At 45.9% G+C, this 15,193-nt stretch overlaps 1 protein-coding gene across 1 annotated transcript in view; it reads right to left on the reverse strand.

The window, feature by feature from the left end:
• The window catches only part of LOC127575532 (dynein axonemal heavy chain 6-like), a 277,640-nt gene that overhangs the window by 245,957 nt on the left and 16,490 nt on the right, over positions 1-15,193 (reverse strand). Inside the window, exons 3-7 of the mRNA XM_052025464.1 lie at positions 14,215-14,353; positions 12,532-12,663; positions 9,469-9,725; positions 4,784-4,946; positions 1,692-1,923 (exon numbers count right to left, since the gene is read on the reverse strand). Coding sequence (XP_051881424.1) covers positions 1,692-1,923; positions 4,784-4,946; positions 9,469-9,725; positions 12,532-12,663; positions 14,215-14,353 — 923 coding nt within the window. The remainder of the gene's footprint in view (positions 1-1,691; positions 1,924-4,783; positions 4,947-9,468; positions 9,726-12,531; positions 12,664-14,214; positions 14,354-15,193) is intronic.

A 15,193-nucleotide genomic window follows, 5' to 3' on the forward strand; every position in this document is an offset into this window, starting at 1 on the left:
CTGAATTACCATTGGCTGGAATTGGCCTTTAGAGATATTGCAAAACAGGCAATATCAAATCAGCTACCCTATACATATATTTCCTTCCATTGACTTCATGAGTCAGAAGGAAATGAATTGATCATTCAAATCCCACGGGGAAATCTTGGTCTTGACTCCATCCCAATGGGACCTCCCTCTACCAACCACTGAATAACCTCCTGAAATCCTGCTTCCCCCTGCCTTCCAGCTCCAGCACCCTACAGATCAGGTGGAAGATACGGGACCAGCAGTCAGAATCTGGCAGCAAGCCAATACTTCAAGGCTCTCATGTTGTGGGAAAGGAGGAACCTGGCAGAGTCATCCCTCACCTCAACACTGATTAGTTCCCCCACAGGGGAGTCAGTCAAGTGATATTGAGGGCGTGGGAGACAGACAGATTGCCTTCTCCGTAATTTCACAGGAGAACAATTCCTCGAACTACAGGGTGAGGGAAGGGGTGGAGATGAAGACCGATTGTCCCCTCCCCTGTGAGCTAAGGTCAGTTCTCAGGCTGCAGGGTGGGATAGAGGCAATGAACAGATTGCCCTCTGACCACAACCCTGGCTCTCCCTGGGAGTTAAGCTGCTCTGCACCACTCCGTGCTATTAATTTACTTTGATCATAGAACAGGCCCTTCAGCCCACCATGACCATGCTACCTATCTACACTAATCCCACTTCCCAACACTTGGTCCATAGCCTACTGTGCCTTGGTGATTCAACTACTCATCTAGATATTTCTTCAATGCAAAAGTACCTGCCTCAATCACCCACTTTGGCAACGCGTTCCAGATTCCATTCACTCTCTGGGTGAGAAAATTCTTCCTCAAATCCTCTCTAAACATCTTCCCCTTTACCCAAAACTTATGCCCTCTTGTTTTTGACACCTCTGTTGGAACATAGAACAGTACAGCACAGGAACAGGCCCTTGGCCCACCCTGTCTGTGCTGAACATAATGCCAAATTCAACTAAATCCCTTCTGCCTGGGCATCACCCACATCCCTGCATTGCCTGCAAATTTACGTTTGTATCCAACAGCTTCTTAAACACCACTATCATGTCTGCTTCCACCACTACCTCCACAGCTCGTTCCAGGAACCCACCACTCTCTGTGTAAAATACTTGCCCCACATGTCTCCTTCAAACTTTCCCCCTCTCACCTTAAAGCTATGCCCTTTAGTATTTGACATTTCCACCCTAGGAAAAAGATTCTGACTGTCGACCCTATCTCTGCCTCTCATAATTTTATAAATTTTTATCAGGTCTCCCCTCAGCCTCCGCCGCTCCAGAGAAAACAACCCAAGTTTGTCCAACCTCTCCTTATAGCTCCTACCCTCTAATCCAGGCAGCATCCTGGTGAACCTCTTTCTGTACCCTTTCCAAAACCTCCACATCCTTCCTGTAATGAGGTGACCAGAACTGCACACAATACTCCACAATACTCTGTTATGGGAAAAAGTTTCTTACTGTCTACTCTGTCTATGCCCTTCATTGGGTCTTACTGCAATCTGGTTACAATATATATCTACTGACAGTCAAGTAATTAGTTCCTTCTGTAACTGAATCCATGAATGAGTAAAGTAATCCATCACTATGTGACTGCAGTACACTCTCGACCTACAGGTTGAACTTAAAAGCAGTGCTGAGATTTTGCATAAAGGAATCTGTACCTGAGGTGTCCTGAAGAGTGCAATCCATATCCCTTGATTCATTAGAAATCTGTAAACGGTCAAAGGATAACCTGGCTCTAGCTGTCTGACACACTTGGTTACGGGCTCGGCATTTAGCCTTTGTGCTGCCTCGAGGAGGGATTATACGTTTAGATGGAATGTCGAGCATCAAATTTACGAAGAACATTGGTGCCACCTTCACCGCCTTTGTTTGTTTAATATCTTGGAGTACCTGCAGAATAAGTGACACGTTCATTTAGCAGATTAGTGCCATGTGGTGTGTTTGTCATCAGGCCTAATACTGAACAAATTAAAAATTCAGAGTTCATTTGACTGCAAAGACTGGAGCTTATTGGTGGTCACTCCAGGGCAGAAGCAACTTTTTTAGCAAGAGTAAAGTTTGCTGAGATGGTGATTAAACAGGACAAGGACAAACAACAGGTTCACTCAGTCAAGACGCATAAAGCTTCCTGCACCAGGGGATGATGCAGGAAATTAAATTTGCTGGATTTTGGAGAGGCACACATATGAGTGCACAACTTCATTCTGCACACTTTTTTCAGTATCAGAATCAGATTTATTATCACTGACATAAATGACGTGAAATTTGTAGTTCTGCGGCAGCAGTACCGTGCAAATGACTATTCCAGGGCGTGGGGGTGTTGTGTTGTGCCCTTGCTAGTCCCGCCTCATGCATGGCCCCATGTTTAAGGCAGCAAGGACTGGAAACTGAAAGCTACTTGTTAATGTGGTACAAAATAGAATTAGGAAGCTTCAGGTGGGTTGCTGGGCAGAATTCACAGATTGATCCACTAACAGCAATGAAAATCTACTTACTTTGGTCAGGCAACACTTGGAGTATTGTGCGCACTTCTGGTTGCCGCATTACAGGAAGGATGTGGGGGCACTGGAGAGGGTGTAGAAGAGGTTCACCAGGATGTTGTCTGAATTAGAAGGTATTAGCTATAAGGAGAGGTTGGACAAATTTGGATTGTTTTCTCTGGAGCGTCAGAGGCTGAGAGGCAACCTGACAGAAGTATATAAAATTATGAGAAGCATAGAGGGTATATTGTCAGAGTCTTTTGCCCAGGATGGCAATGTTAAATACTAGAGCACATAGCTTTAAGATGAGGGGGGAAAAGTTTAAAGGAGATTTGTGTGGTTAGTTTTTTTTACTCAGAGAGCTGGTGCCTGGAATGTGCTGCCAGGGCTGGTAGTGGAAGCAGGTACGATAGCAATGTTTAAAAGGCATTTAGACTGGCACATGAATAGGCAGGGAATTGAGGGATACAGACCGTGTGCAGGTAGATGTGCAGTTTAAATTGGCAGCATGGTCAGCACAGATATCGTGGACTGAACAGTTCTATGTTCTATGTCCTACAGCAGGTACCTCAAGGCACCGGAAAGATACGCTTCTGAGACCTGGACTACAGCAGGTACCTCAAGACACTGGAACAATACCATCAACACTGTTTCTTCAAAATCCTCCAAGTTAATGGGAAGGTAAAGGCAACCAATGTCATCATCCTTGCCCAGGCCAACAACTCCAGCACTTAGGCCCTGATCACTCTCAATCAGTTACATTGGGCAGGCCACATTATTCACATGTCCGACACCAGACCCCCCCAAAACAGACACTCTCTTTCAAGCTCTGTCAAGGGAAGAGATTACCAAGCAGACAGAGAAAATGATTCAAGGATATGCTCAAAGCTTCCTTGAAGAAGTGCAATACCCCCACTGGGAACCTTTGACCGATGACCACGCAAAGTGGAGAAAGAGCATTTGGGATGGCATTGAAAATCTGAAGACCATGCATCAGGAGCACACTGAGGCCTAGACTGTCCAACCTTTGCTCAGCAGCCCACTCCTTCTTGGTAAAAGTCCAGTAAACCTCTTACTTCTGCATTCCATTCCGCCAGCATTAAGCAGTAACATTCTGTTAGCTTTTCTAATTACTTGCTGTACCTGCACCAGGATATCCAGGTCCCACAACATCACTGAGATCTGCATTCTCTCACCATTTAGATGCTTGCTTTATATTTTCTGACAAAATGGACACATTTACATTTTCCCATATTATACTCCATTTGCCAGGTTCACTGCAGTATTGAAGCATCAGCCAGGTCTCCCCCCACCGCATGGATTTGGATGATCTACATGTAAGCAGGTCAGTGACCAGTGGATCTGTTCTAGGACCCCTGCTCTTTGTGATTTTTATAAATGACTTGGATGAGGATGTGGAAGGGTGGGTTAGTAAGTTTGCTGATGACACAAAGGTTGGTGGTGCTGTGGATCGTTTAGAAGGTTGTTGTAGATTACAATAGGACATTGATAGAATGTGTGGATCTTGGGGTCCACGCCCATAGATCCCTCAAGGTTGCCGTGCAGGTCAATAGGGCTGTTAAGAAGGCGTATGGTGTGTTGGTCTTCATTAGTTGGGGTATTGAGTTTAAGAGCCGCGAGGTAATGTTGCAGCTCTATAGAACTCTGGTTAGACCACACTTGGAGTACTGTGTTCAGTTCTGGTTGGCTCATTATAGGAAGGATGTGGAAGCTTTGAAGAGGGTGCAGAGATTTACCAGGATGCTGCCTGGATTGGAGAACATGTCTTATGAGGATAGGTTGAGTGAGCTAGGGCTTTTCTCTTTGGAGAGAAGGAGGATGAGAGGTGACTTGATAGAGGTGTACAAGATGATAAGAGGCATAGATCGAGTGGACAGTCAGAGACTTTTTCCCAGGGCGACAATGACTAACACTAGGGAGCATAATTTTAAGGTGATTGGAGGAAGGTATAAGAGGGATGTCAGAGGTACGTTTTTTACACAGAGAGCGGCGGGTGCATGCCGGCAGAGGTTGTGGGGACCAATACATTAGGGATATTTAAGAAACTCTTAGATAGCCACATGAATGATAGAGAAATGGAGAGTTATGTGGGAGGGAAGGGTTATATAGATATTAGAGCAGGATAAAATGTCGGCACAACATCCTGGGCCAAAGGGCCTGTACTGTGCTGTAGTGTTCTATATTCCATATTCACTGCAGTATTGAAGCATCACATTGTCAGCCAGGTCTCCCTCTCTTCATAGACTTACCTGGTCTATATCCATTGCACTCTGGTCAGAGAGCTCCTCAGGCTCACTCTCAGTTGTGTTGACCCCATGGTCTGTTTTGTGGTCCTGAGAAGGGGTCTCTGAATCACCCTGCATATTACGGAGGCGCCTGTCCAGGTGTACCCTTATTTGATGCGGGAGTGTGCTGGAAGTAGAATTGCAACAGATTTACAAACAGACCCATAACTGAAGCCTTGGGCAATAAGTCCCCAAGGAATCCGTGTGTTGTAAAAATAAACCACCTCTTTCCAAACCATGTTCAGTAAGCCAAATCTGAATCTTTACTGCAGGGACATCCACTGACTTATTTGGATGTGTGTTAATGGAATTTATTGGATTCTGTTCTTTCTGTTAAAGTTTTTGTCCCTGAAGGGCTGATGATGCTGATGCAGTAGGTAGTTACCAGACTAATAAGCGTACAGAGACACAAGAGACCGCAGATGCCAGGAGCTTCTGACGTCATTCCCACTCTCCCCTCTCCCTCACCTGCCTATCACCCCCCACAGCTGGATCCACCTATCTATCACTTGCCAGCTCTTGCCCCACCCCTTCCCTCCATCTTTTTAATACTGGCTATCTCCCCTCTCGACCCGAATCGTCGACTGTCCATTTCCCTCTGTAGATGCTGCCTGACCCGCTGAGTTCCTCCAGGGCTTTGTGTGTTGCCAATAAACTTACAGCTTGGACTAACAATCCAGAGATGTGGATTTAAACCCTGCTCTCGCAATGGTGCAATTTACTTTCAGTTACAAATAATTTGGAATTGAAAATTTTAAGAAAAAGTATTCATGAGTAGAGTTGATCATGAAATCAAAGTCAAAAGCCAAAGTCAAGTTTATTGTCATATGCACAAGTACCTGTGTGCACAGGTGCAATGAAAAACTTACTTGCAGCAGCATCACAGGCACAAAGCATCAGATAAGCAGCATGCACAAGAAAAACAAATTATATTCTATTTTTACAAAAAAAAAACACAATTGGAACAAAAAGAAACATTACTGTTAAAAACTCAACTGGTTCACTCATGTCCTTCTTGGAGAACATCTGCCATTCCTACCTGATCTGCCCTATATGTGGCCCAAACCCAAACAATGAGTTTGGCTCTTAACTGCCCTCTGAAATGGAGGGCCCAGCAAGCTACTCAGTTGTATCATAACTGCGACATTAAAGCAGAAAAAGTGTAATGCTGGACAGACTACCGAGCATTGACCAAGGCACCAAACTCGGACATAAAGTCACTCCAAGTCTCGTTGTCTTTGCAAAGTCATCCTCATGAGCACCTGGGGAATGCTGTCTAAAGTGGGAGGGATGACCCACAGTCTGGTCAAACAATGGCCTGACATGGAAGTTAGTGAGTTCAGGGAAGAGAACAGTGATGTCCTGAAACATCGTTATTATGAAAGAGGAGGTATTGGCACTCTTGAAGAGCATAAAGGTGGTTAAATCCCCAGGGACAGACCAAGTGTATCCTAGGATACTGTGGGAAGCAAGGGAAGAAATTGCTGAGCTCCCTGGCAGAGATATTTGTATCTTCACTAGTCACGGGTGAGGTAACATAAGACTGGAAGGTGGCTAATGTTGTGTCTTTATTTAAGAAGGAGCACCAGGACAAGCCAGGGAACTACAGGCCGGTGAGCACAACATCAGTGAAAGTTACTGAAGGGGATTCTGAGGGATAGGATCTACCTGCATTTGGAAAGGCAAAGGCTGATTAGGGACAGTCAGCATGGCTTTGTGTGTGGGTTGTGTCTCATGAATTTGATAGAGTTTTTTGGAGAGGTGATGAAGAGGATTGACAAAGGTAGGGCGATAGGTGTTGTCTACATGGATTTTAACAAGCCCTTTGACAAGGTCCCGCATGGTAGACTGGTCCAGAAGGTTAGATCACATGGGATCCTCGGTGAGCTAGTCAATTGGATACAAAATTGGCTTGGTGGTAGGAGTCAGAGGGTGGTAGTGGAGGGCTGTTTTTCCAGATTGGAGGTCTATGACCAATACAGTGCTGGGTCCTCTGTTGTTTGTCATATATACTAATGATTCGGATGAGAATGTAGGAGGCGTGGTTAGTGAGTTTGCAGGTGACACCAAAATTGGTGGTGTAGTGGGCAGTGAAGAAGGTTGTCTCAGGTTACAACAGGATCTAGATCAACTGGGAAAGTGGGTAAAGCAACGGCAGACGGAATTTAACTCAGAGAAGTGTGAAGTGATGCATTTTGGGAAGATGAACCTGGCTAGGCATACACAGTGAATGTCAGGGCCCTGGTGGCTGTTGTAGAACAGAGACCCAGGGGTACAATTACACAGTTCCCTGAAAGTGGTAACACAGGTGGACAGGGTGGTGAAGAAGGCATTTGGCAAGTTTGGTACTCATCAGTCGGGGCACCGACTACAAGAGCTGTGACATCATGTTACAGCTGTGCCAGGCGTTGGTGAAATTGCAACTGGAATATTGTGTGCAGTTCTGGTCGGTTAGCTATAGGAAGGATGGCATTAAGCTAGGGAGGGTGCAGAATAGATTCAGAAGGATGTTGCCTGGACTGGAGGGCTTGGGTTATGAGCAGACACTGGAAAGGATGGGACTGTTTTCCCTGGAATATAGGAGGCTGAGGGGTGACCTTATAGATGTTTATGAAATCATAAGGGGAATGGATAAGGTGGATGGTCGCAGTCTATTTCCCAGGGTAGGAAAGTCTAAAACTAGAGGGCATATTTCAAAGGGGACCTGAGGGGCAGGTTTTCCACATAGAGGGTGGTGGGAATATGGAACGAGCTGCCAGAGGAAGCGGTAGAGGTGAGTACAATTACAACACTTAAGAGACATTCGGACAGGTACATGGATAGGAAAGGTTTAGAGGGATGTGGGCCAAATGCAGGTAAATAGGACTAGCTCGGGAAGGCACATGTATGAGTTGGGCCGAAGGGCCTGTTTCATGCTGTATAACTCTATGACTGTGAGTTCAGATGAAGGATTTTGATGAAGAGTCTTCAATCTGAAACATAAGAAGTAGTTATAAAATCAAGCAGCATCAGTGAAAAGGGACAAGTTAATGCTGAACCAGAACCTTTCCCTCTGCCATTCTCTTTTCCCTCTCTCTACCCCCCCCCCCGCCACTCTCTCTCTTTCTCTCTCTCTCTCGCTCTCTCTCCAGACCAGTCACCGCAAGGGTTAGCTTCAGGGGAATGTTCCATAGCAGGTAACTCTGCTCCCTCTCTCTACCACCATTCCCTTTCCTATCCTATCCCCTGTCCCCTCTCTGTATATCTTTATTCATTCTCTCTACCCTCCACTCCCTCTTTCTCTATCCCCTATTCCCTCTTGTGCCCCAATCCCTTTCTATCCCTCCTCCCTTTCTCTCTTTTACCTCATTCCCTCTCTCACTAAATCCCCATCTCCTCTCTCCACCTCCCAGTCTTTACTTCCCACTCCCTTGCCCCCACATTCTCTCTGCCCCCTTTCCCACCTTTCTTCTCACAGCCTCGCTGCCTCTACCTGCCTCACCTCTCCTCGTACCCTTCACTCTCTCTCTCCATCACTTTCTTTCACCTCTTCTCAAGGCAGTATTTTCCTTATGCACTATTCAACGATATTGGTTTCCAATATTATTTAACAATGCCCTTAAATTACAGTTAACGTGATTATTTCTTAAAATCACACAATTAATTTCAATTAACTTTTAGTCATTTGACAGATCATGTTATAATGTCATAATGTTAAAGAAGTAGTTAAATCTATGTTACGTTATATTGTTAAAATGTTAATAATGAACTCAAACTTTTATGAGATTAAGCATAAAGTTCTATATTTTTTCTTTTAGTTTTACAGTATAATTTTGCATTATAGCTATATTTCAAAATCTGGTTTTCACGGCTGAATTTCTTAAGGGAAGCAATGCTCGGGAGTTTGAACACTCTAGATACTTTGGGCACAAGAAGGGTTGACAGCATACTTTGGTCCAAAATAGATGACCTATGCTTAGCTGCATTGAAATTCATCCGCCAGAGCTTTCTCTGCTCACTCCATTTATCATTGACTCTTGGAAATGTTGTGATCCCGGCAGGACTACCAATGCCACCAGTCCTTGTGTCAACAGCAAACTTTGATATATGGCTCTCTATTGTGTCATCTAAGTCATTAATGAATGCTGTGACTAGTTGAGGCCCCAGTTCAGTTCCTTGTGGGACACCCTTAGTCATAGAGTCATAGAGCAATACAGCACAGGTACAGGCCCTTCGGCCCATTGAGTCCATGCCAACCACGGTGCCCACCCAGCTAATCCCAATTTCCTGCGTTCGGCCCATATCCCTCCAAGTTCCACCCCTCCATGTACCTATCCAAGTGCTTCTTAAATGATGCTAGTGTACCTGCCCCAACCACTTCCTCTGGCAGCTCATTCCATACACTCACCACTCTCTGCGTGAAAACATTGCCCCTCAGGTCCCTTTTAAATCTTCCCCCTCTCACCCTAAAACATGCCCCCTAGTTTTGGACTCCCCTACCCTGGGGAAAAGACTGTTACCGTCCACCTTATCTATGCCACTCATTATTTTAAACACTTCTATAAGTTTGCCCCTCATTCTCCTATGTTCCTTCCCTCAGTTCCAATTCCCAATGGTTCCATGTTCTTTCTTGCACTGCCTAACCAGGTCAGTGAGATCGAAGCGCTCACCTTAGCAGCTCCTCGTTCCTTCTTGCATCTGTTGAGGTCACTGCGTAGGAAGCAGTCAGGCCTTTAAGTAATAGCCGGACTGCGGTTTTCACCAGTCGGCAGAGAAGCCCTTGGAAGAGATGATCCACCAGCTTCAGGAACCTGATGAACACCATGAGGAGGGGTCTTGACTCCACAATCTCGGTAAATGTCGGCCTCTCACTCAAATCGCTGGGCTCTGCTGTGAATAACTTGCTGAATCCTGCTGCTGTGGCTTTCTGCAGAGTTCGGGAGCAAGGAAACGACAAGCATAAATCACAAGTTCCACCTTGGTGTTCATTTGAGAAAATGCAGATGGTTCAGCAGGGAACGTATCTGGGGTAAATGCTTGGTCATTCTCACTGGAGGATTACACAACACACCAGTCATTTAGGACAAATGAGGGGTTTGTTCAGTGGAATTCTGTATCCCAGGAGGTTGTGCATACTTGGTGGATCCAGACATATGGGATTGGGCAGAAAAGTGGGATTGGGCAGAAAAGTGGGATTGACATAAAAGTTTAGCAATAATATGTGGCCAAATTGGCTCAAGAGGTCAAATAACCTTCTCCTGCTCCCTTCGTCCTCCTGATTCCATCCACCAGCTACAGGTTTTCTGCCCACCAACCCCCACCCCCTCCCCCATCTGGTGCTGGTTCCACCTGCCTCTCACCTCTCTCCTAGTGGTTCCCATTCTCACCTCCTTTACTGATCAGGTTCCGGCACTGCTGGCCCTTTTCCTGCTTATCTCCCTCCAGCAGCCGTCTCCAACTTTCACCCTCCCCTCCCTACACCTCGCTCCATCTGCCTCACATTTTTCCCCCTCCCCCCTCTCTCTCTCTCTGTCTACCTCCATCTATCATCCACCTACCACTGTCTCCCAACTCCACCCCTTCCCTCCCCTACCTGGCGCAACCTGCCTGTCATCTTTCACCCCTCCTCAGTCCACCAATCACCTCGGACTCCTGTCACACCACTGCCCCTCTCCTCTTTACACTGGCCATCTCCCCTCTTCACTCTCAGTACTGATGCCTCATTGAATATTAAGTCCCGAGGGCTGCAATGTTCCCGGATGGAAGATGAGCTGCTGTCTCTCAAGCTTACTTTAGGTATCGCTAGATCACTGCAGGAAGCTGAAACCAGATATGGCCGTACATCTCTGTTTCAATTTGTTTTTTTTTCCTCTCGTCTTTAACCACTGTTTTTTAAAGTGACTGTTACCTTGACAACTTCGGTCTGGACCCTATTGCAGACATTCCCTCTGTTCTCTCCACCCGTCTCCCTACCTGCAAATTAAACACACTTGTGTTTTTTCACTTTTCTAGTTCTGGTGACCTGAAACATTGACTGGTTTTCTCCACACTGATGTCACTTGAACTGCTGAATGAATACGACAACAGAAGCATGTCCAAAGGCAAGGGCTGAGATTGTCACAATCTTTGAAGTCTAGTGAAAGGCTGTATTTTCCTGGAGAACAAGGCAGCAGCATCCCCGTCCTGAATAAGGGGCTCACTGTGTCACTATCTTCTTGTCTGACCACTATACACTGAGTCATTTTATCTTGCCCTTCATTTCTAGTGAGCTCCTTCTCCCTCACCTGCACCACCTGGGCAGGTAAGGTTGGGATTCCCCAATCCCACTCAGTCTTCAGGAGAGCATCCTCTGGCATGTCTTCCCCTTCTGCTGTCAGTTCTTTATACAGTTGGCACAGGAGGAGGGCACAGGACAATTCTGTGGTCACTTCAAGGGAACAACCTGCCATCTGTTCTGGTCCTGGGGCACTGTGCCACACCTACAAGTAAGTGTGGCACGTTCAACAGAGCTGTCCCAACCAGCGGGCCACCAATTCCACCTGGATGGTGTAGGATGGCGCTAGTGCCCCTCACTCAGCCCTGCGCCGGCTGCAGTGGATGTGGGTGTGAAGCTAGAAGTTGGCAAGGAGAGGAGGAACGATGGAGACTATTTATCAAAGCTTGATTCTGATAAGGGACTTCTGCCATGTCCTCTGCTCAAATCCTGATTGCTGCTGCCGAGTTGCTCTGGCTATTTTTCTACTACTGCAGTTAGCAATTCAAGTTCTACACTCCTTATTGAAATTTCCACAGCTTTTACATAGCACAGAAACAAGCCATTTATCAAAACTTGTCTATGCCAGTGTTAATGTCCACCTTAACACCAATTCCTTTCCCCTTTATCCACACCGTTACATTTTGTTAAGTTAAACCAGGACAGGACTCACACAGTGAACAGTAGGGCCCTGAAGAGTGTTGTAGAACAGAGAGGCCTCAGGGTACAAGTACATAGTTCCTCCTTGTTGGTTAAGGGAATGGAGCAAAGATGAGCAAATGGAGTACAGTACATTACACAAGAATGGTAAAACAATGTAATGGGCTGAATAGTCAATTCCTATTGAGATTAAATAACCATGAGGAGAGTTGACAATGGTGTTCTCCCTCCAGGGACTCTAGATGATGCTTACAGTTCAACAGCTGGCTCTGACACTGTACACTAACAGTGTCATCAAGTCATAAAGTAACACAGCACGGAAACAAGCAACTCGTCCACGCCAACTAAGGTGCCCACCTAAGCTAGTCCCATTTGCCCGCGTTTGGCCCGTATCCCTCTAAACCTTTTCTATCCATGTACTTATCTGACTGTCTTTTAAATGTTGTTACTGTGTCTGCCTCAACCACTTCCTCTGGCAGCTCTTTCCATATATGGACCACCCTGTGTGTGGAGAAGTTGCCTCTCAGGTCCCCTCTAAATCTTTCCCCTCTCAACTTAAAGCTATGCCCTCTAGTTTTTGGTTCCCTTTCCCAGGCAAAAAGACTGCATGCGTTCACCCTATCTATGCCCCTCATGATTTTATACACCTCGATAAGGTCACCCTCAGTCCTAGCCTGCCCAACATCTCCCTATAACTCGGGCCCTCGAGTCCTGGCAAGATCCTTGTAAATCTGTGGTGTTCTCCCCAAATATCCCATCAGCTGTGAGAGGTTTTTGAGTACAAGCCAGGCAGGGAGGATGACAGTGGTTGGGAAATCACCTGCAAACAGGTCTCTTTGACAGACTGAATTATCTTGTATCTGAGATCGCAAAGCTGTTTCAGTGCATATTTACGCTGCTCACTCTGGATTTTGGCAAACTCCTCGCAGGAATAGGAGTTATTTCTGTCCAACTGAAAGTGAAAGAGAAAACACTGATGAAGCATTTCACAGAGAAATCTCAGGCAGTGCCTGGAGAACAGACGGCTGGATGGATCCTCCACCTGCAGATGATGCAGGGTGTGTGACAGGGAGGGCTCAATGCTTGATACAAATTTAGGGCAGCATGTTAGCACAGCCATTAGCCTCACAGCTCCAGGATCCAAGGTTCAAACCTCACCTTGGGAGCTGTCTGGATGGAATTTGTTGGGTCTCCACATGGGTGTTTCCTAGTTTTCACTCACATCCCAAAGATGTGGTTTTGGGTTAATTGGCCTCTGTAAATTACCCCTTATGTAGCTAAGTGGCAAAAGAATCAAAAGAGCTGCTTGGATTAGAGGGCATGTGATATGAGGAGAGGTTGGGCAAACTTGGGTTGTTTTCTCTGGAGCAGCGGAGGCTGAGGGGAGATATGATTCAGGTTTATAAGATTACAAGAGGCATAGTAGACAGCCAGTATCTTTTTCCCAGGGTCAAAATGCCTAATACTAGAGGGCATGTATTTAAGGTGAGAGGGGATAAGTTTAAAGGAGATGTGTGGGGCAAGTTTTTTTCACACAGAGAGTGGTGGGTGCCTGGAATGTGCTGCCAGGGGCGGAGGGGGAGGCAGATACAATAGTGGTGTTCAAGAGGCTCTTAGACAGGTTCATGAATGTGCAGAGAACGGAGGGATATGGACATTGTGTAGGCAGAAGGAATTAGTTTAGTTAGGCATTTAATTACTAGTTTAATTAGATTGGCACAACATCGTGGGCCAAAGGCCCTGTTCCTGTGCTGTACTGTTCTACGTTGAGAATTGATGGGCATGGGAGGGAGGAAAGATTGCAGGAAAATAAGAAGAGGGGGACCGGTACTGATGGGATTGTTCCCCCGGGATCCGGCATAGACTCAGTGGACGAAATGGCCTCCTTCTGTAGTCATTGTAAGTAACAAGTCCATCTGAATTTTCCCTCGAGGTATTCACAATTGATTTAGAGAGAAAGTGTTAGTACAGCACCTTTAACATAGCAAAATGTCACAAGTCTTTGTAGGAATTTGAAGTACAGAATTCAACATTGAACACTTATGTAGGACCACTGAGAATAAAAGAGGGAGAATATAAGGAGCATCTTTAAAGGAGAGACAGAAAGACTTAGGAAATGAATTCCAGAGGTTAGAGCCCAGACTGTTGCTTGGGGTTCCATGACCAAGAACGGTGGAGGAGTACAAAGATCTCCGAGGTTTATACAGCAGCCAAACACTCGATAAGAATTTTAACTTTGAGGCATCACTGACAGGATAGTGTGAGTTAGGACATGGACAGAGGTCTGATTACCCAATGGGAGGCTAGCCGGGACACCAGTGGAATAGCTGAGCCTGAAGGTGATGAAGATTGGGTAACAATTTCAGTAATGGAAGCAGGGGCGGAAATGGGAAATATTGCCAAGTGGATGCAGAATGTTTTCACTGTGGAGAGGACCGGGGAATCTTTGGAGCAGTAATTCAGTTGTCTAATTTTAACCCCACAACATAGTAAGCAGACTTACTTTCACAAAAACAATGGCACTCTCTCCAGTTCCTAGACCTCCGTTGCTTGAGCTGGCGGCTTCACACAATGCCTGGACATAATACAGGCAGCGCAGGAAGATCTCATCGGCAAAAAACAGCTGCTTCACCATAGTCATTCTGGCAACCAAAGACACAATGAACAATCAGGCCTGGGAAAGACACTTAACCTCCCATCCGCTGTGAGGAGAAATCTTAAACAATTTCACTCATTCTTGTTTTCAGTCCCTCCAAGGCCTTGCTCCACTCTGTGACATCCTCCAGTCCTCCAACCATTGAAGCATCTACAATTTCTAATTGTGCTTCCTTGATCAGCCTTAGTCTTCATCGCTCCACTACTGGCAGACCTGCTCTAAGCTCTGATGCTCCCTCCCTAAAGCTCTCCACCCTTCTTTAAAATGCTTCTTAAAATCCTCCCCTTGGACAAGCTTCTGGTCCCTGTCACATGCCCAGGAACTGCATGGCATAATGCTGTTCCATTCAGAGCTACATGATCCAAAAGTAAATCATTTTGATCATTTTCAGGTGAAATCACGCCAATCCTAAAAGTGGTCCGGACACTTCCGGCTGTAATCCTTGTATGTCTGACACTTTCCCAGCATCAGACACTCACCCATCGTCATGCAATGCAAGTTTCAGTATTATTTACATAAATTAGATCTCAAAGCTCCATAAGATATCTTTATGAGTCACATGTACATTGAAACACACAGTGAAAAGCATCTTTTGTGTAGAGTGTTTGGGGGCAGCCCGCAAGTGTCACCACGCTTCCGACGCCAACATAGCATGTCCACAACTTCCTAACCCATACGTCTTTGGAATGTGGGAGGAAACTGGATCATGAGAAGAGTTAGAAGATGGTGAATGCCATGATTCTTGGCAGCTGCGGGGCTCACAATTGACACTAGCGTTCAGCATGGAGTCATAGAGAGATACAGCATGGTAAAAGGTCCTTCAGCC

The sequence above is a fragment of the Pristis pectinata genome, chromosome 10 (assembly GCF_009764475.1).
Source record: "Pristis pectinata isolate sPriPec2 chromosome 10, sPriPec2.1.pri, whole genome shotgun sequence".
In the NCBI taxonomy this organism is placed as follows: domain Eukaryota; kingdom Metazoa; phylum Chordata; class Chondrichthyes; order Rhinopristiformes; family Pristidae; genus Pristis; species Pristis pectinata.